This window comes from Corapipo altera, unplaced genomic scaffold (genome assembly GCF_003945725.1).
Source record: "Corapipo altera isolate COAL_440 unplaced genomic scaffold, ASM394572v1 52b, whole genome shotgun sequence".
In the NCBI taxonomy this organism is placed as follows: Eukaryota; Metazoa; Chordata; class Aves; order Passeriformes; family Pipridae; genus Corapipo; species Corapipo altera.
The window spans coordinates 3,889,697-3,909,927 of record NW_020884922.1 but is presented as its reverse complement, the minus strand read 5'-3'; the positions used below and the strand labels follow the sequence as shown (position 1 = coordinate 3,909,927).

General features: G+C 36.4%; 1 protein-coding gene and 1 long non-coding RNA gene across 2 annotated transcripts in view; both read left to right on the top strand.

Annotated features, from left to right (window-relative positions):
* The window catches only part of LRP12 (LDL receptor related protein 12), a 47,793-nt gene extending 32,630 nt beyond the window's left edge, over positions 1-15,163 (top strand). Inside the window, exons 3-7 of the mRNA XM_027657050.1 lie at positions 2,310-2,445; positions 3,866-4,068; positions 6,350-7,451; positions 8,324-8,456; positions 11,940-15,163. Of these exons, the coding sequence (XP_027512851.1) occupies positions 2,310-2,445; positions 3,866-4,068; positions 6,350-7,451; positions 8,324-8,456; positions 11,940-12,803 (2,438 nt within the window). The 3' untranslated portion in view covers positions 12,804-15,163. The remainder of the gene's footprint in view (positions 1-2,309; positions 2,446-3,865; positions 4,069-6,349; positions 7,452-8,323; positions 8,457-11,939) is intronic.
* Positions 15,164-16,041: 878 nt separating this feature from the next.
* Positions 16,042-16,957, top strand: LOC113953673. Its single transcript, XR_003529971.1, has 2 exons — positions 16,042-16,229; positions 16,813-16,957. It is a non-coding gene; the product is annotated as an uncharacterized LOC113953673 (long non-coding RNA).
* The last annotated feature ends 3,274 nt before the right edge of the window (positions 16,958-20,231 follow it).

Here is a 20,231-nt window from a genome sequence, read left to right as displayed (position 1 = left end):
GGAGTGCTGTGCCAGCACAGGAACTTGCCCAGCCGGTTGCATTGTAGTTCACAGGTGCTAGCAGTGTTTGGAGGTTCCTATTCATCAGACACATGCTGTACTTACGTTTTTAGCATGTTTAAGTTTTTGGGGTTGAACTCTCTAAAACTGAATGAATATATGTTGGATGGATCATTTTCGTGTATTTTAGTGCAACGTTTCCTTTTGTCAGGCAAACTTAAAAGCTTCTTTAGAGGTTTTCAGTGATAAAATCATGTCTGTCAGTTTGTAAATATCTAATATCAGGTGAATGTTGTAGTAGCATAAATTTCACCTGCAGGTAACTCATTTTAAGCTGAGCACTATTTCAGTAGTAACCAAGTAGTATGTGGAAATGTTTGCCAGCATTTGCTGGCTTGGTACAAAATGTTTTATTCCTTCTTCTAGTTTTTTGCATATTTTTTGTTCTGAAACAGTTAAAACTGCTGTTTTACTTCAAAAACTGAATAACCAGTTTTTCTTTCCTGACCTTCTGTTTCTTGCCTGAACAAATGTAAAGTATCACAAGATCATTTACACAGGAGCTGTGTTCCAAAATATCATGGTCTTAGAGCACCACCTATAGGGTTTGCTCAAAATTTAAAAAGAAAGTGAACGATGCATGTTCAAGTGCAATCTTCCTGTATTTTGTGACTTTTTTGTCCCTAGATATAAGGGCAGGACTTATGTTCTGTAGTTAATGTTAATACTTTGCAGCATGAATAAAGCTCTAAAAAGAAGCATGTGAAAAACCATTTAAAGCAATGTTCTCTTACAGCTGTACAGGACAGCAGTAAACTTACTGAGTTTATTTTTGCTACTGTATTTAAGCTAACACAGAAAATTCTGACATTTTGCCAGCACTTTTGTCTTTTAATACTTCTAAACATATTTTTTAGAAATGGATTTGTAATGCCATGCAGAAATATTTTAAAGTAATAATAATAATAATTTAAGAGTATAACTTCTCATTGTATTAGAGCCAGACAATAATTTCAGGTCTTTATAGTATTGCAAAATTATTTTGAAAGCTTGATTGTAAAAATAGAAAAAAAAATCCTCTTTACAAATTACTTTATTACAACTTTTGCAATGTTCTAAATGCTGTTCATTTTTCATCGTGTTTGTTTACTGTATCAGTTGTGATTTATTTTAATCAAATAGGAATTCTAAAAGCTTTTGGTGATTAGACAATAATGAAAATGCTTCCTCATTTGTTATAGTTCTTGTGTTTAAACTATTGTGTGTAAACTGATTGTGCTACCAGTAAACTTTAGGAGCTTGCAGGTTTTGGACTAGCAGTAAGAAAACTGAAAAATAAAAACACAGAGGGCAATTATTTTTGATGTGTTTTCTGACCACCGAAACTTCCTCATAATTTGAACATCTACAGTGAGAGTATTGTAGCCTTCCTATTACCGTGAAGGTTGTGAATCAGATATATGACAGGTGTTGTATATAAGGCTGCTAAGGGGAAAAAAAACTAGGAAAACAAAACCACAAACTCAGTAAATACAATACTTGAAATAAAATCAAGAGAGCTGAGAACACTCCTGTAAGAGGAATAGCAGCTGAGTTAAGGCTAATGCAGAAAGCTACTGTATAATAAAGTAAGAATACAAATGGCTGAGTTACTGCAGTTGCATATAATTAGACCTATAAATACAAGCTTTCTAGTCCTTTATCAGAAAAGTAGTAATATAAGTCTCTCTTAAGAATAATCTCTTACGAACCTAACTTTTCATATTTATAAATGAAGTGTACTGCAGTAAGTGCTTTTTGCCTTTCAAGCATTTGGAATCATGTGTGCGAAGATCATTTCCATGTCAAGAACTGGGAGGCAGGTATTTAAATGGTGGTCAAACACTGGGTCTACCTAAGACAAGAAATTTCAGCTACTTGATAATTTAGCTTCAATTTATTTTGTACCTTCAATGCATTTGTCAGTTTAAGGTGTTAAGTTCATGGTTAAATTGAACTGAATCTTTGTGAAGGTCAAAAATAAAATTATGAAATACAAAATCTTTCACTTCATTAAAGTTGTCAAAGTCTGTATAGAATAACGTTTTTTTAATCTGTAATAATAATTGATATAAGTAAGAACTGCTGCACTGGCAATGTTGAAAAGCATGTTTTGGCTCACATGTTCCATTACAAACTCCTTTAGAAGTTGGGGGTTTTTAATCGTTATATAATCTAATTAGTGCTGATTGGTTGGAGGTTTTTTCTGTCCTATTGGCTTTAAAAAAGTGGAATTAATCAATTGCTTTCAATATATATGTATTTTTCAGCTTGTGGAGATATTCCAGAACAAATTCGATCACCAAGTGGAACAATCACAAGTCCAGGGTGGCCCTCTGAGTATCCTGCCCGAATTAATTGTAGCTGGTACATCCATGCCAACCCAGGGGAGATCATTACTATAAGGTAACAGTGCTCCTGTTTTATCCACATGGATCAAAGAAGTACTAACTAGACATTTTTAACTGCCAGCTGTGTATACTGGTTTTCTCTTCCTTCCTGTAAGTGAAGGATTTCAGTTTTGTCTGTTTTCTGCCTTTGCTGTTATCTGATTTACTGTCACACAGCCATGTAGCCTTTGTTTTCAGCTGGGGAATTGGTGTCTAGCAAGAAGTTCAATGTGCTCATTTATTTGAATTCTTTTCAATGTGTCTGAAATATAAGAATTTTGCATTAAAAATGTGTAGAGGAAGTTCTGTTATGCTTCATTGCTATGAAGTCTCATGGTGTGCTTAAAAATGTCAGGGACAAATAGTGAGTCAGTAGCTATGACTGCAGTTTTGGAAAGGCTGAGTTTTGATGCAGGGAGCTCCTCATAGTTTCACAAATCTTGTCGCTTTTCTAAAGTAGTAATGTCCAAAATTTGTATCATAGATTGAAGTTCTCATTTATTCATTCGCCATTACTGGTTTATTTGAGCATCAAGATACAAGTTAATACCATTTCATAGACTTGATCATGAAACTGCATTACCTGCAGATTTACTTTGATTTCCAGTACAGACTTGCTGCGACATCAGTTATTCATTTCAAGTATTGCTTCTTAATTTAAACCATCTTTCTACTAAATATTCAACTGGCATAAATGCAATGTAAAGTGGGTAAAACTGTTTAGCTACTAGAACACTTTCTAAACTTTTTCATACTGTTTTTTTAATAAAACCAATTTTTTTCCTTCCACATTGTTTTCTTCCACTCATATCACATTTCAGTTCTGATAAACTTCTCTGTTGTCTGTACAGACCTGCTTTGCCCAGATTGTCTCCCCTTCACACTTCATTACCATGGCAGCCTGTCTTGATACAGTAGCCATACCATGACATTCCATAATACAGTGTTTGGGTAACGAGTAGTGCAATTGGGAGAAAGTCTTACCTGAAAACATAATTTTGACCAATTTAGCTGTATTTTTAATGTCAAATCATATCGTTGTCATAAGTGTAGAATTAGCTAAAATTCTGATGGAATTTGGGTTAAACAGAACCACTTACTAATATATAAAAGTCATTAAATGAGACACAGAAGAGCAATTTCAATAATAGAATTTATTTTTATATGAAGACTTAATGTTTGTTTTTTGTAGAAAAACTGTGCTTCTTTAAGTAGTGGATGCAATATTTTGTTTAACTAAATGGGTTCTTGTCGTCCTCATAATATAAAAGTATCAGCACAAGGTTAAGTCCTATTCTTACAGGGATAGAGAAGCTGCTCTTTTATTTCGTGCTAAAAAAACTTACAGCTAATTTCCATTTTTATGTGTAGTAATTCATCAGCTTGGTTGTGTAACATCCAGTTCAGTAGCAATTTTGACCTTTTCTGTTTTTCAGCTTTCAAGATTTTGATGTTCAGGGATCTCGGCGGTGCAGCTCAGATTGGTTAACAATTGGAAGCTACAAGAACGTTGAAGGCTACAGAGCATGTGGCTCTTCCATTCCCTCACCATACATCTCTTCACAGGATCATGTTTGGATCAGGTTTCATTCAGATGATAGCATCTCCAGAAAAGGCTTCAGATTAGCCTACTTTGCTGGTATGTTTCAGATGATACCTAGTATAATTTTATGGTTTCACTTTTTGTTTCATCTTTCAAGAAGTATTTCCATATAGGAGGATAAATCCCTTTACAGGAAATACCTGTAGTCACTTCGAGGTTTATTGAAATTAGGGAAAATATATGTTAGTTAAGGTATTTTGATCCCATGCACAACTTGAATATTCCAGTGGGAATCAATGATAGCAATAAGCAGAGTGAATGATTTGGGGAAGAAAAAAGTTAGCTGTTAATACTAGGCACCTGGAAGGGTTTTTTTTAACATAGTTTGAGATTTTAATTGTTTTCATCGCACTAAAATTAGTTGGTTAAATTGGTTAGGTAGACTTCTGAGTGTGATAAATACGGCAAGAGAGGGAAAAAATCGTGTTTTGATACTAATGACACATATTCTACTAGTATTACCTCCACCTATGGAGCACAGTCATCCAATTTAGGTAGGACAAGTCTAGTAGTTCAGTTTTACAAGTTTTGAAGTCAAGGCCAAGGTTCTATTTGACATCCTAATTTTATGAACCATGTGTGAATGTACTATATATATAAAAATATGTGTATATATATGTAACAGAACAAGAAGATGGTATCACTTATACTACATCTATTCTTCGCGGTTTTTAGTGAAATGAACATTTTCTGTAAATTGATCACTGCCAGCACATGCATTTTGCTCTCCTTTCACTCTTTGTCACCAAATTTGTTGACTTAAGCACTCTTCAGCAGTGCTTATAATGTTTATCACTCCTGTTGATTCCAGTTTTTCCTGCATTCACTTTTTAAAAACCTTAGCATTTGTGAAATTTTAAAAATGCGTTGCACATTTAAAAAAAAATTATTTTAGGAAACAGTATTTATTCTTAATGCCTTCTAATATACACTAAAGTAGAAAAAAGGGGAACAGAGGTATGATATGACTTGACCTATCACAGCAGATCAGTTGCAGCAAGGAAAATTCAGACTCACTATGAAGACTTTTATCATGTTGAATATTTAAGCACTGGAACATTAAAAGTACTTGATTGAAGAAGGCCCTTAAGAGCCTAATAACTTCAGTTAACCTTGCTTTGAGCAGGTGATTTGATTAGATGACCTTCATTCAAATCTGAATTGTTCTCTTGTAAAAAAAGAGAGAACGTGCTTCTCCTGGGAACATCTGGATTTTAGTGAGTTCATCATGCTGTCTTTCCTGTTTCCTTTTTAAAGCCTTAAGTATAGCGTTACTAAGAATGGGTATGTATTTGTCTAGTTTATTTTCCAAATTACTGCTATGTAGGACCATGTGCATTGCAGATGATTTTTTAAATTTTTGGGGGGATTGACCATGACAGTTTGTTTTATAGCCAATTTTACAGTCTGTACTGTGGTTTTTAGAAATAATAGTGATTTAAAATGATACCGTGGTATTTGACTCCGCTTAAATGTTGGAGAGCTGAATTAGCTTGGTTCTCAGGTATGTTTCTGTGTTTCACATGGTTGGAACTTTAATAAGTGAAGGCTTGAAAAATATCCTTGATGTTATAAGTGTGGTAGTAGCCAGTAGACCACATTTTCTTCAATAAAGGTGTCCCTTGACATTTTCTTCTCCCTGTAATAATTAAAAAAAAAAAGGAGACCAGACCAGAAAACCCCACAAAACCCTCACCTCCACATTTTCGGGACATTACCTGGATTCTTAACTTTTAAAGTACTGTTTTTTGTTCAGGCAAGCATACATCTCTGCATTTGCTGCACTCTCAGTTACTGGAGGAGAGGCAGGAGCAAACAGTGAGAGGACTTAAGGACAGAGGTTCCTCTTTGGTTGCAATAATATGTAATCTTCAGCTGTCAGCTGGTACCAAATAGAAACCTATGAAAGCAGAGGAGAGAAAGCTTTTAATGGGAAGGAATTTGAGAAGGTTACCAGTACTGCAGCACAAAATATTTCTGTATTTTGAGTGATAGAGAAGAGAAACAGTATTTTTCTAACTTATTTTTAGCACTTTTGAAGTCAGATTTCTCAATAGCTATAAATGAGCATTGTTTTCTTGATTGGGTTAAAGTTAATTGACTGGAAGCAGCTAAGGGTAAGGTTCATGCAGATTTGCTGACGGAAATTTGACTTGAAAAAACTGTTCTATCTTGAAATTTACTGAAAGTTGCCGTTTTTTACAGAGACTTCAAGTAGCTGGTTTGCCATTCTGGAGTACCTGCTGCAGCAAATGCGTATGCAACACAAAACATGGAAGTGCTAAACTCTTAAGATATTTTTTTTTTTTTCTTTCAGGGAAATCTGATGAACCAAGTTGTGATTGTGACCAGTTTCATTGTGCTAATGGGAAGTGTATTCCAGAAAGCTGGAAATGTAATAATATGGATGAATGTGGAGACAACTCGGACGAAGAAATCTGTGCCAAAGCTAATCCTCCGACAGCTACTTCCTTTCAACCTTGTGCTTCCAATCAGTTCCAGTGTCTTTCCCGCTTCACCAAGCTTTACACTTGCCTTCCAGAGTCTTTAAAATGTGATGGTAACATTGATTGTCTTGACCTAGGAGATGAAATAGACTGTGCTGTGCCAACATGTGGGCAGTGGTTAAAATACTTTTATGGTACTTTCAGTTCTCCCAACTATCCTGACTTCTACCCGCCTGGCAGCAACTGCACCTGGCTGATAGACACCGGTGATCATCGCAAAGTAATCTTGCGATTCACTGATTTTAAACTTGATGGTACAGGTTATGGAGACTATGTTAAAATATATGATGGATTAGAGGAGAATCCACGGAGGCTGTTGCGTGTACTAACAGCATTTGACTCTCATGCTCCCCTCACAGTTGTTTCATCCTCAGGACAGATAAGAGTGCATTTTTGTGCTGACAAAGTGAATGCTGCAAGAGGATTCAATGCAACGTATCAAGTAGATGGCTTCTGTTTGCCCTGGGAAATCCCATGCGGTGGAAATTGGGGTTGCTACACAGAGCAGCAACGCTGTGATGGCTACTGGCACTGTCCAAATGGAAGAGATGAAACCAACTGCACCATGTGCCAAAGAGATGAGTTTCCCTGCTCTCGAAATGGTGTTTGCTACCCTCGTTCAGATCGCTGCAACTACCAGAATCATTGCCCTAATGGTTCGGATGAAAAGAATTGTTTCTTCTGTCAGCCAGGAAATTTTCACTGCAAAAATAACCGCTGTGTGTTTGAGAGCTGGGTTTGTGATTCTCAAGATGACTGTGGCGATGGCAGCGATGAAGAGAATTGCCCAGTCATTGTGCCCACTAGAGTGATAACTGCAGCTGTCATTGGGAGTCTTATTTGTGGATTGCTGCTTGTCATTGCACTGGGATGTACTTGTAAATTGTACTCACTCAGGATGTTTGAGCGAAGGTAAGTAGAACAGATGGTCTTGAGAGTTCAAATGTATTAAATGGTTTTGTGTCTTTCTTGTCTGTACTTGAAGCAGTTTTATTACCATACAGACATTGTTGTGCGTGATTTCTAAAGACATTGTTCCTTTTTCTTTGAGAGTAAAAAGAGGTCAGTTAATCATAAGAGTATCTCAAATTGGAACCTAGAATCTGACTCTCTGCTCCTGGCAGGACATCTGAAACTAAACCTTGCTGAGACCTATGGCTCAGCATCATCCAGATGCTTGTTGAACGCTGACAAGCTTGGTGCCATGACCCAGTTCCCTGGGGAGCTTGTTCCAGTGACTGACCGCTCTCCCAGTGAAGAAAAGAGGATATATTCTGATCTATTGAAGGTTAAGCTTTCAGATGTTGTTACCAAAAAGAAAGTGTGGGACAAACTGCCATTAATTAAATTGCAATTAATGTTTCAGTTCTGTATTTGACAACATGTTTCTTTTCTTCTATTATAGACTAGCTCATACCAGGATTATGCATTCTTCAGTTTTTATAAAATAATGTGAGCATCTCTCATGGTGCTTTTTGTATTTAGCCCATATTTTTGGGCTGGTTTTTTTGTTTGCTTTTTTAAGGAATTTATTTTTGGGTTGATTTTTTTGTTCTTATTTCAGCTGGACAGACCCATAGGAATGGGACATAGGACCCATGGACAGACCCATAGGACTGAAAGGACATATTGTATATTCTTTGTCAATTAAATTTCAATTAAATTAGCAAAACTTCTGCTGCTGAAATTTGTTTCAGATTATAATAGTCTGATGTACTTTTAATCTTTAAAATATGTATAAATCAGTGTCTTATATATTCTGAAATTTCTTTTCTCTTCAAAAGATCATTTGAAACTCATTTGTCAAGGGTTGAGGCTGAGCTGTTAAGAAGAGAAGCTCCTCCATCCTATGGACAATTAATTGCCCAGGGTTTAATTCCACCAGTTGAAGATTTTCCCGTTTGTTCACCAAATCAGGTAAACTTTCAAAATAGCAGGAAGACGACTTAAATTTTAAGGAGACTGAAATAAAGATTTTTTTAACTTTCATCTGCATTCTTTTGTTCTACAGCATTTCCTTTTCTTCCTTTCAAGTCAATAACATTACACTAATGATTAACTACTGGACAAAAGCACGATACAGTAACACCACTCAGGTTTTTTTTGCAGGCCTTTCTGTTGATAATGCATGCCAGTAATGCACACTATAGAACCCCTCTTGCATTAGATTGGTAGATCTAATTGTATGTTCTCTATTCACATTGTGTAAGTTAAGAATGCAAGATAGCACTTGAAAATTTGTGAAAGAAGAATTAAAACTTCTAATGCAGAATGCTAGTTGATATCCTCATGTGCTTGGGTACAACCATGCCCATAGAAAAGATGATGGAAAAGGCAAGGCTGTAATATCATATAAAATTAACATGAACGAGTAACAAAGTAAAAGCCAGTAAATGGCAACTAATAGTGTCTAGTCATCCAGATTCTCATATATATGATTAGCACAATTCTTAACTTGATTAATGAATGAGGTTTCTATCATAACAACTTTGAAAGACATTTTCAATTAACTAAAGTTACAAAACTCGTCTGAGAAATAGAAGAAAAGTCCTAGTCTAAGAATCCTGCTGTGCAGTATTAGAGTTGGGATTAACTTGTATTATGTGTTGCAATTAATACAGCAAAGTTTACTGTTAGCAGATATTGCTGAACATGTAAGAAAAATAGTTACAAGACCATTACATATTCTTTTGTGCATACATGTTCACAAGCAACTGTGATCTGCTGCAAAGGATTCGGGAGAGGAAAAGAGGAAAAGTTCGCATGAGAGGCTTTGAAAATGTGTCAGAAAGAAGATACTGTAAAGATTTTTCAGGAGCTAAATTAGCACTAAACTTCATTCACAAACTTATTAATAAATGCCTAAAATGAACACCGTAGAATCCCTCATTCTTGTTGGATGGGTAGTTGTGATTATAATAAAGATCAATAAGTTTCTGTTTCAAAATGGTTCTGTACTTTTCAAATTTGGCTTGCTGTCCTCTTCTCCAAAATTAGGCTTCACCAGTTTGTGACGGATCTGTGCTCACCAGTCTCTTTAAGCAGGGTTAGCTGAAGGAAGTCTATTAAGACAGTGCAGTTGTCATGCCCAGATGTGCAAGTCCTTTAGTACAGGTAACTTGGAACAAACTCCTGCAGATCCCTACCCTGTGTGGGACACTTCAGGTTTGATGTACATGAACATGTGTAGTAATTAAGATTTACAGGAAAAACCTGGCTAACTCAGACCCATTTTTCATCATGAAACCTCACAAAGGTGACCTAAGATCTTGTTTTTTACTAAAATGAAATCTCCTCATAGAATAATTCTGGAAAATCCAGACATGTAGTGGCAGTCAGAGTTTGGTACTGGATCTGTTAAAAAACTGTGCAATTATTAAAATTTTATCTTTAGTTTGACTTTAATTGAATTAACCACTGTTACTTTGGATATATTTTAAATTATTTTTCAGAATTACAGTATAATGGAATTATATGGCAATCTTTTGTAATTAAACACAACAAAAGATTTATTGTCTTTCTCTGTAACTATGATTTAACACTCCATAAAAATATTGATGCACATACAATAGTTTTCAACAATGAAAGAGTGTTACTGGACTCTCACTATGAAGACCAGTGTTTCAGATAAGACTTGTGGCCTTGAAAACTGAAGTAGCTATACTGGGCAATTAACTAGCATAAAAATAAGGAATAGTAGTGAGCATGCCATCATCTTCAAAAGTAATAAAAAGTCATTCTGGAGTCATTGATGCTTCCATGGTAAAACTTCTATTTAACCAATGAAGTTGCACGATTTAAAAACTTTGTTTTTCAGAGCTGAGAACATCAGTAAAAGTAAAAGCTCAAGGCAATGTAAATGGAATTCTGTAAATTATAAAACTCCAGTTTTTAATACAGTTAAGTATTGGGAAAGTCAATGTTAAGTCAAGTTGTGTTCAACTTTGTTTTGAGCAATATATACATTTAAGATTGCAAATCTCAGTAGGACTGAAGATAGTTCAAGTTTTCTAGAAGTCTCAAGGTAGAGGAATCTTGAGTGCTCTAAATTGTATGTAATGCTTTCCATCTAAAACTGATACATGCCTTCAGAGCTGGATTTTTGAGGATGAGTAGCAATCTCTTCAGTAGCTTTTGAAAGTAAGGCTACTGAACACATGTATTTATATGCTTGAATTCAAATGCCATCTTGTGAACTATTGGAAGGGAAGAGGTAGGTTGTGCATGAGGTATTGTTTGGATACTGTGTTGTATTGTCTGAAGGGTGGTGGTAGGGAGCTGATGGTGACAGCATGAGACAACTGAAGTGTTTGTAAACAAAAGGAAATATGTGCATATATGTTAAGGGTTTAATTGGGGAAAAATGGCTGTTCTGAAGAATATTCTTTATTTTTCCATAATCTTCATTAAAAGTTGTGAATATGGACTTTATCCTGTAATTAAACACATTCATGAATATTTATAAAATCGTGGGCATATGGCAGATCTTCTACCCTATTTGAGAACTGAGCTACTTAGCTGAGGCAGTGTTTTCTGTGTGAGTCTGAGTAAGATATCTGCAAGTCAAAGGTGTTAATGTGTTTGCGTTACTTTACAGTTGAAAATTTATACAAAGTTTTAAAGAGGAAAATTCAGGCATGCATTCCTCTGTAACTGAATGGCTGGAAAATACGTACTGAATTTGGAAAATGTATGATTTAGAACACATAATTTTATTTAAACAGGGGCATTAAAACATTTTGAAACTGGAATTAACTGATAATGCCAAAATGGAAAAAAAATCAAACTACAAAGCTGTGCTGGAGAAGATATTTAATTTAGTCCCTTTGAGGCAACCCTATAGTAGTGGCTGAGGAAAGGTGGTCACCTCTGTTAAATCTGAAAGATTTCATTTTCAAATCCTAAACTTTTTGAGTCATGTTTTTATGTACTTTTCTTTAAAACTTACAATGACTACTTTAACTTCCTTGTAAGACTATTTGTAACAGATCTTGTATACCTGCTGTATTGGGTCTGTGGTTGCACCATGTCCTGATTATAGTGCCTTGCTTTTCACTTTGCTGTTATTTAAAGATCCTTGTTTTGGGCAGAAATGTACCTTATATATACCTCATTGCTTTTTTATTCCCCTTCCATATGTATTTCCACTTAATTTCCCTGTTCATAATATTTTTTCCTCTAGAAAATCTAGACTTTTGTCATGCCAGCTTTGTTTTTAAAATAGCATATTGCTACGTTTACCAGATCCTTATTATTAAAGATGCAACATGTTTAATATTTAAGGCTCTACATTTTACTTCGTGGTTATAGGCTGTTTTGCACAATCATTATCATTTATTCTTTGTTAGAACAGTACCAACAAACTATTAACACTTGCTTGTTGCTTGTCTTCCCATTTAGGCTTCAGTTCTGGAAAACCTGAGGCTGGCAGTACGATCTCAGCTTGGATTTACCTCAATCAGACTTCCTATTGCTGGCAGATCAAGTAATATTTGGAATCGAATTTTTAATTTTGCAAGGTCACGCCATTCTGGATCGTTGGCATTGGTCTCAGCAGATGGAGATGATGTTGCCAACCAAAGTACTAGTAGAGAAACTGAAAGAAATAATACTCACAGAAGTTTATTTTCAGTTGAATCTGATGATACAGACACAGAAAATGAAAGAAGAGACACAGCAGGAGCAGTTGGTGGTGTTGCTGCCACCTTGCCTCAAAAAGTCCCTCCTGCAACAGCAATAGAAGCAACAGTGGGAGCGTGTGGGAGTTCCTCTGCTCAGAGTGGCAATGGCAGTAACACGGATGGTGGAAGAGAAGTGACGAGTGTAGAGCCCCCGAGCACAAGTCCTGCACGTCACCAGCTCACGAGCGCACTCAGCCGTATGACTCAAGGCTTGCGCTGGGTGCGCTTCACTTTAGGGAGATCGAGCTCAGTGAATCAGAACCAAAGTCCTTTGAGACAGCTTGATAATGGGGTAAGTGGAAGAGAAGAGGATGATGATGTTGAAATGTTAATTCCAGTCTCTGATGTAGCATCAGACTTTGACATGAATGACTGTTCAAGACCTCTACTTGATCTCAGCTCAGATCAAGGACCGGGGCTTAGACAGCCTTACAGTGCAACACATCACAGTGTAAGGTCATGCAGTCGAGATGGCCCCTGTGAGAGCTGTGGCATCGTACACACTGCCCAGATACCTGACACTTGCTTAGAGGCAACAGTGAAAAATGAAACTAGTGACGATGAGGCATTATTACTCTGCTAGGTACGGATTGTTTAGGAAAGATTGTGTACAAGTTGGAGCAATATCTGTCATTGTTTTGTACTTCACAGTTAAAACTAGTTTTTAGTTCTAAAAAATCCAGGACAACAGTATGTTAAAACTACTTTAGCCTGTGTGGTTGATTAAACTTTTCTTATACTGGATGACATTATGGAACTATTAGAGTGAACATTTTAATGGCTAGGAATACACAGTGTGTATCCAGTATAATCAGATTACTCCTTAAACTGAAGTTTTCCCAGTTAGTTTCAAATTTAGTTTATCCTGGTACTGTAGTTCAAACCAGAAACATGGCTGCTCAAGACTCATTTGGCTGCCTGTTTAACCCCATATTAACAGGTGAATTTGTACAGAATTCTTTTCATTTAGGAATTGACTCTGTTGTATTATTGCCAACATACTTGTAACTTAATATACTAAGTACTGGTAAGGATTGTTGATGTAAAATATGTACTTTTCTTTGAGTTTATACAACACTTTGTCTAAATATTCTTAAATTTCATCATAATGTGAACTTACTTAAAGGGAGGAGAAACTTTCTCCAGGAGCATTCTTTTTCTTTCAGAAGTACAAAATGCAATGATATATGAAATTTAGACATAATAGATAAACTGATGGCAAAAGCTTTTATAGCACTGACTTTCCTAAACTGCAGTCTAATATGGTACAGCCAAATTGTATGTAAAATCCCCAGTCATTAGTCTTTTCGATTTGAAGTAAAAAAGGGCCGAAGATATTACAATATGTGTTAGTTCTTTAAATATCTGATATGTACAAATACACTACAGAATAAGTTCCAACTGGTAATAGATCTTTCCCTAATACTGTAGGGTATAAAGCTTGTTTGGACTCAAGGGATTTGCACTAAAATCATATTAAGGTCTCTAATGAGCTTAGTGCACAAGCACTATCACTTTAAGTACTATTATTGTCTAATATTGCAATGGCTATATATTTCCATGGCTCTTTTCTTGGGGTGTTGCATTTTTGTTGCAATTGAATTTGCTTTACTAATTCCCTATTTATTCGTTGTATTTAAAAACTGGTTTACTTGGTTGCAGACTGGTTGTTTAAAAATAAAAAACAAAACCCCTTTTAGTGTATTTTTTTATGATGTTACATGTTGGAGCAAAACAGATCAGTGAGAAAAAAAGCTCATAACTTCCAATTTTGTGATAAGCAGGTTAATATGTGGCTACTAGTGTGACAACAAGAAACTACACTTTTAAAAACAAAAATGTCAACTACTGTTTTATTTATTCTTTGCCAGTCTGTTTTCAGTAGGCTTAAAGATCCAGTATGAAATGTATTTGTGTGTGATTGTATGCTATTTATTAAATTTTAAATACTTTGTTGAATGTCATTTTAAAGCATGTTTAAAGTCTTGTGCATTTCTGTCGTGTTATGCTGTCGGGCAGAACTGACTAAAATTTTAATATGTATCAAAATTAAATTGAATTTTTGTTATGTTTTTGAGGTACTTTTAAAGATAAATCCAAGGTCTGTCTGGCTTTTTATTTTTTTAAATCCTCATCTCTGAAGTACAAATCACATGCAGAAGAAACAAACAATTGAACGGATTCCAAAGTGTACATATCTTCTCCCTCTTCTCTTCATTCACAGACACTGGGATGAGAAAAATAAGCGATTTTAACATCTGGTTGATTTTTTCATGACAGTTAGCAGGTAAATTCTGAGTTCCGGACACAATTATGTAGATTTGTGCTTTTGAGGAATCTTATGTGCAATACAGTTGTAAAAAATTTTATTATTATAATGACCCATGCGGTTTCAAGTTTCAGAACAGATCACATCACACTGGTACCAGATCAGGTACAGGTTGGCCCATAATTACACGTACTCGAGTAAAAGTCATCAATGGCCATTTTTATTCACATTGAATAATATCTAAATCTGTGGGCAATCTTTAGTCTGATTTCAGTAGCATTGCTTTTAGAGCAGGCAACTTTGCAATAGGAACATGGTAACGCACCCTGAAGTATATGTGAACGGTATGTCCTGGTATAAAATACTGGGTTTTTAAACCTTCCTAACTCTAGTTGTCATTAGAAACTGGTTACAGAAATGCTTGTCCCTGAGGCAGATAAATTTTGAAGAAAGTCTTCACAGAATACCTATGGCGTTAAACACACATAGTGATCTAAATTTGTTCCATTAGATGCCCCAAATAGCATGTACCTATGGACTCCATATTGCAGATGTAAAAAGAACACAATGTTTAATTTGTTTTAAAGGAGAAATGCTACACATTTAACTGAGAAGTTGGATTTGATTGGGAATTTGGAAAATTGTAAATAAAATTCATATTTGTATGAGGCAAATTTGTTGCAGTGATTTTTTTTCTTGGTGATATTAAAAGGAGCGATCATTTTTTCCTTTGAATAATGTATTAGTGGTTGGGGTTGTATTTGTTTAGTTTGCTTTTATGAAGGCTTCTAATAGGTCATTATTACCCCATTTCTTTTCATTCTGCAGAGCTTGAATTAGTGTTTTGTTTAATTGATTCTTGATTTAGCTGTGCTACAATGCTAGAGCATTTTGAACAAAAGTCAGAATTATTTACTGTGGAATTACCTTGTTTTCTGTAATAAGTCACTTTAATCTGAAAGCTTTGAAGAATGCAGGTTATTGTGAGGCAAGTTTTCTCCTCATGTAAAGCTTTTTAAGCGTGGAAAGAGTTTGTCATTGTTCGTTTTCACATATCACACTTTTTTTGTCATTTGATTTACACTGAAACATTTAGGGCTAAGCTTCCAAGGGTTTGTTTTGTTTCCAAAGTAAAGTCCATTTTTCAGTGCAAGTTCAGCAAATATTGCTGATAACTCTTCTTTCAAAACAGGTTCCTGGAGAGGATGCTGGAATTAGTTACAGTATCATGTGTTCCACTTCCCATCCAAATGCCAAAGCAAGAACTTGTGTCAAAGTTTGCATTCAGTCTGGGAAAGTCACAGTTCAAGTTAGGACACAAATACTTTGTCAGTGAGTCTTTATTTTAAAGACTCACAGCAGATCAAATCACGACTTTTACTTTTGGGATGAGTTTTTGCTTCCTTTCTGAAAAGTGAATGTTTCATTCTCCTGCAGCTGTTTGACTGTGACAGTTGTCCTGAGGAAGTGCTGCACATTTCCCATAAACCTTAAGTCAACAGCTTTAATCTTCCTGTAATTGGGATGAACCTTTTTGTGGAGTGTGTTCTGTTGGTTTGCGGGGTTTTGTGACTGTATCTCTTTCCTTCTTCCCTTGTGGGTTTCTAAAAATAAGCAGTTGGTAACTGAACTCCTGCAGGACATCAGCTACAGCTCAGTTGCCCAAAATGGGATATGTTCTGAAAGGACAAGGGAGGAGTCTGTCTTGTCCCTTTGCCAACTCACCGAAAGTAAGGAGAGGTAAGCAGACTGATGGTTGCAACTCTTTCCCTTCTATCCTCCATTGGGATTTCACTACTGCAGTTAGCTTTCCCTCATCAAAGTAAATTAAAGTCCGTAATTACTGGATTTGACATAGAGAAGTTTTATAGCAGAACATTCAAGTCAATGTGTCCAGTTCAGGCGTCTGCTCACATCCAGTACCTCACTGTGGTCTATCTGGTGAATAGTAACTTGAGGGAAGAGAATGTAGTATTCACTAAACTGAAGTATCAACTGAGAATTCAGAACGACAAGACTTCCCACATCGGTGATGGAGTTAAGGGGAGATGTCGCTCTATAAGCAGTCTTGGTTACTGATTCCTAGTCATGCTTTGTGAAAAGGCATTTGGCATTAACAAAATTTAGCTAATCATTGTGAATATCCAGGTACAAATTAATGTTTGTGGTATTTCCACAGACACACGCTGAAATCTAGCAGAAGAGTTTAGCTTTCAGCATTAATTCCTCCTTGTGAGCAAGTGGCATCATACTATCAAAGAACAAAAGAAAAGATACAATCTGAAATACTTGCATTCAATTTGGAAGATTTTTTTTTTTTCAGATTACAGTTACCTTGTATGCTGCTTGTGCAGGAAAGAAAGGGATGGAACACAGGAGGCAAAACCAACTAAGATGAAAGGATGAGTCACTGAATTTTGAACTTGTCTGATGAAAGGGTTGTAATAAAATGGACTAGAAACTCTAAAGGAATATAATTATAATCTGTTACATTGCACAAAGGATTTTTTTTTTTTTTTGGTAAGCAGTTGTAGGACGGCATCCCAAGAATGTAGGGCGTGTCAAATCAGGAATGTATTAGAAAAAGAAAGGAGTTCTGATTCACTGTGCACTTTCTAACAAATAATAATTTCTTATGGAAAATGTAAAGGACAAAGGACTAAAATTATTTTAAGGAACAAGGAACTGACCCCTGAAATAAGCATACATTGTAGATGTTACCTACCAGAGGCAGGTGTCTGAATTCAGAGTAGAAATTTCAGATTTTGTCTAAGCATTGTTGACTCGTGGTTTAGTAGAATTGCATTCATACTTTTGCAATCAAATAGTTGTGCCTCTGAAGGTATGCCAGCAGAAATTAAGAAAACATTTTATCACCTCTCCAGGTGTATAAAACTGAGGAAAAACAGTTGGTAATATTTATTTTTTTAAAACTTGTCATCTTTCCTGTGGTTATTTAACAACCACCTTTGACAGTTGGAGGAAATGATTCTGGTGCACCAGAGGAAAAATAGTCTGGAGCAATATACAGGATAGTGAGGACTGTCATAAACAGACATTTTTTTTCTGCAGTGGTATGGCAAGGAACAGAGATGTTCAGTTTTGCTTTATTTTGCCTAGTATGTTGGCCAGCAGTTATGGTTCTGTTTCCAAACAGCTAATTTCCGCTTTTGTCATTATGTTTCTTGGAGTTGGAAAAATCCCACCTATGAATTCTTTCTTTGATATCGTCCACCAGTAAGTAACTGACAGATATGATGAGCCTTTTTTTTTCAGAGAACATTCTGAAACTTAGAACTTAAATGCCTGAGTTGAACTGCCTCACAGATATTTAGAAAGTGGACATTTTATTGACTCTTGTTGAGCCAAGGATTAGTAAAAAGAACAAAGAGCACAATACTAGGGTTCCTTAGATGTTCCTCTCCTGGGTTCCTGGTCATTCTTTTCTCTTTGTTGGTTCTGCTGTCTGTGGTCCATCATTTGTGTTGAGCAAGTTCAAGGAGGAAGAGGCACTTGGCCTTATGAAAATGAGAGGGAACAGTTACTACCTACTCTTGCTTTAGAAAGTAGTATGGTCTTCAGCACATGCACAGCTTTGGCTGCCTTCCTTTGTGTCACACATGTGGAGCCTGAGGCTGAGTGCTAATGGGCTGCACCATCACTTCCAATGTGTTTGAGGAAACACTGGCATTAGGATCTTGGATGTGGCCCAGTACGTGTACTAAGGGGAGCATATTTATAATTGTACCACTTATGTGAAACTACAGGATTGAATTTCTTTCATAACATTTTTTTAGCCTTGTTTTTTAATTGAAAACCATTACAGTGTACTTTCTAGTTTTGGAAAACATTTACAGCTGAAGAAGGCTTTAGAGATTAGATTTTAAAAATAACCACTCATTTGTGTCTGCAAATCAGTCATGAAAGTAGTCAGCACCAGATTGTTCTGAAAAATAGTTGAGAGGTTTTGACAAGGGGCACCTTGACTGGTCTCACAATTATGAAGACTTTGCAGGTAAAATTATGTGTAGACCATCTGGTTTTATTGAATGAGTATTAAATGCACACTAAGGAGTGTGAAAGTAAATCCCAGGTGAGATGGCATTATGGATTCTTTATAGAAGTTGCAGAGAAATGCCTACTTGAGTATTCACAGCCCTTTTGACTTTCTGAATATGGGAAAAGATAACTATTCTTTCCCATCTGCAAATCCAGAGTTCACCTCAAGCTGACACATCTTTGCACCAATTCTCCAAAACCAAGTGCTTTATCCAGCATTACTGAAAATTGTTGGTATCCTTTCTGTTAGTTTTATCTCACTGAAAATGGAGTGAATTAGGAGCCAGAAGCCTTGTTGCAGCAGCAATACATATTCAGTGATCATTAAGCATACGGGGCCAGTTGTCTTCTCACAGTGTTAAGAGAATTGTTTCTGTCCCACCTGTGGTATTTCAGGCCATTTTTCGAGGGATAGCTGAGCTGCAAAATATTTACCAAATATATGTAAATGCAACTGATGTGAGATTATCTTGCTGGTGCCAATAGATTAAATAAATGAACGGACTGCTTAGACAGAATGTTATGTGCTAATACAGGTGTTCAAAACCACCTGTGGGATAAATTTAGTTTTTCTAGGCACAGCATTGCAAGACTGACCTGACACTCAGTTACATTGCCGATTTGTTGGCAGCTCTGCAGATCTGAGTTGGGCGTGAAGTTTCAGATAGGAAGGTTTTTGAGCTGTGCTAGTCTTCATGCATTTAAGTATCCAAGTCATGTCAGCTCTTTCCTGTGCAACATACACAAAAAGGGAATTGAATATCCTGGTATGATCTGCTGTGATGTGGCTGGCCTGCCTTCAAATCTCCCTCTGCCCAATCTGGCAGAAGGATTTGATCAGGAACAGTTTACTGCTGCCGCTAGCCCAAGAACATACCCGGAGGTGACTAAGTCTGTCATGTAGAAACTCCTTTCACAGAAAATACTAAGTATTCATTGGCCAGGGAGAAATGGTAAGAAAGTGACTGTTTTAGGTTGGCAGTTTAGGCAGTGAGGTGGTGCTGAAACTTCAGCTTCAGAGTGAAATCTCTTTGTCAACATATACTGAAAATTTTGTTGAGGCTGTTCCACATCAAATCATTAAATATCCATTGAAGTAGGAATGTGAACTTGCCTGCTGTACCCCCTGTGACTGCACACGATCAAATGAACCTCTGACTTCGCTACTCACTTTCCTCACTTAACAAAGGTCACTTCATTTATACAAAGTGCAACTTTTGCGCCTGAGACATGTTCAGATCCCTGGCAGTCCAGCTATTCAGGTGCCTATCTGCATGTTGGGAAAAGTGGGTTCACTGCCTTAGCAGCAGCAGAGATTCAGATTATAGCCCCATTCTGGTGCCCACCTGGACCTCTTCTGTCCTCACTCTCTAATGTTTGCAATTGCTCTCTTACTTTGACTTCCCTCTTGCATCTTTATTCCCCAGCTCTTCATCTGAGTAATCATATTGTTGAAACTCAGCTGTTCCTGGCTCATCAATGCCATTGTAATTAGCGAGCCAGAGTTCCTGCCTGAATTCCCATCACAGTACCTTGACCCTTGTCTGTTTAACAGTTTTAAATGCAGCAGACATGGTAGGAGCATGTTGCCATTTCCTGCCTGTTCAGCACTGCACAGCTGCCTCAGTAGCATTGAGGCATTTTGCTCATTCTCTCCTCTGCTTTTCCAAATGAGTTTTGACC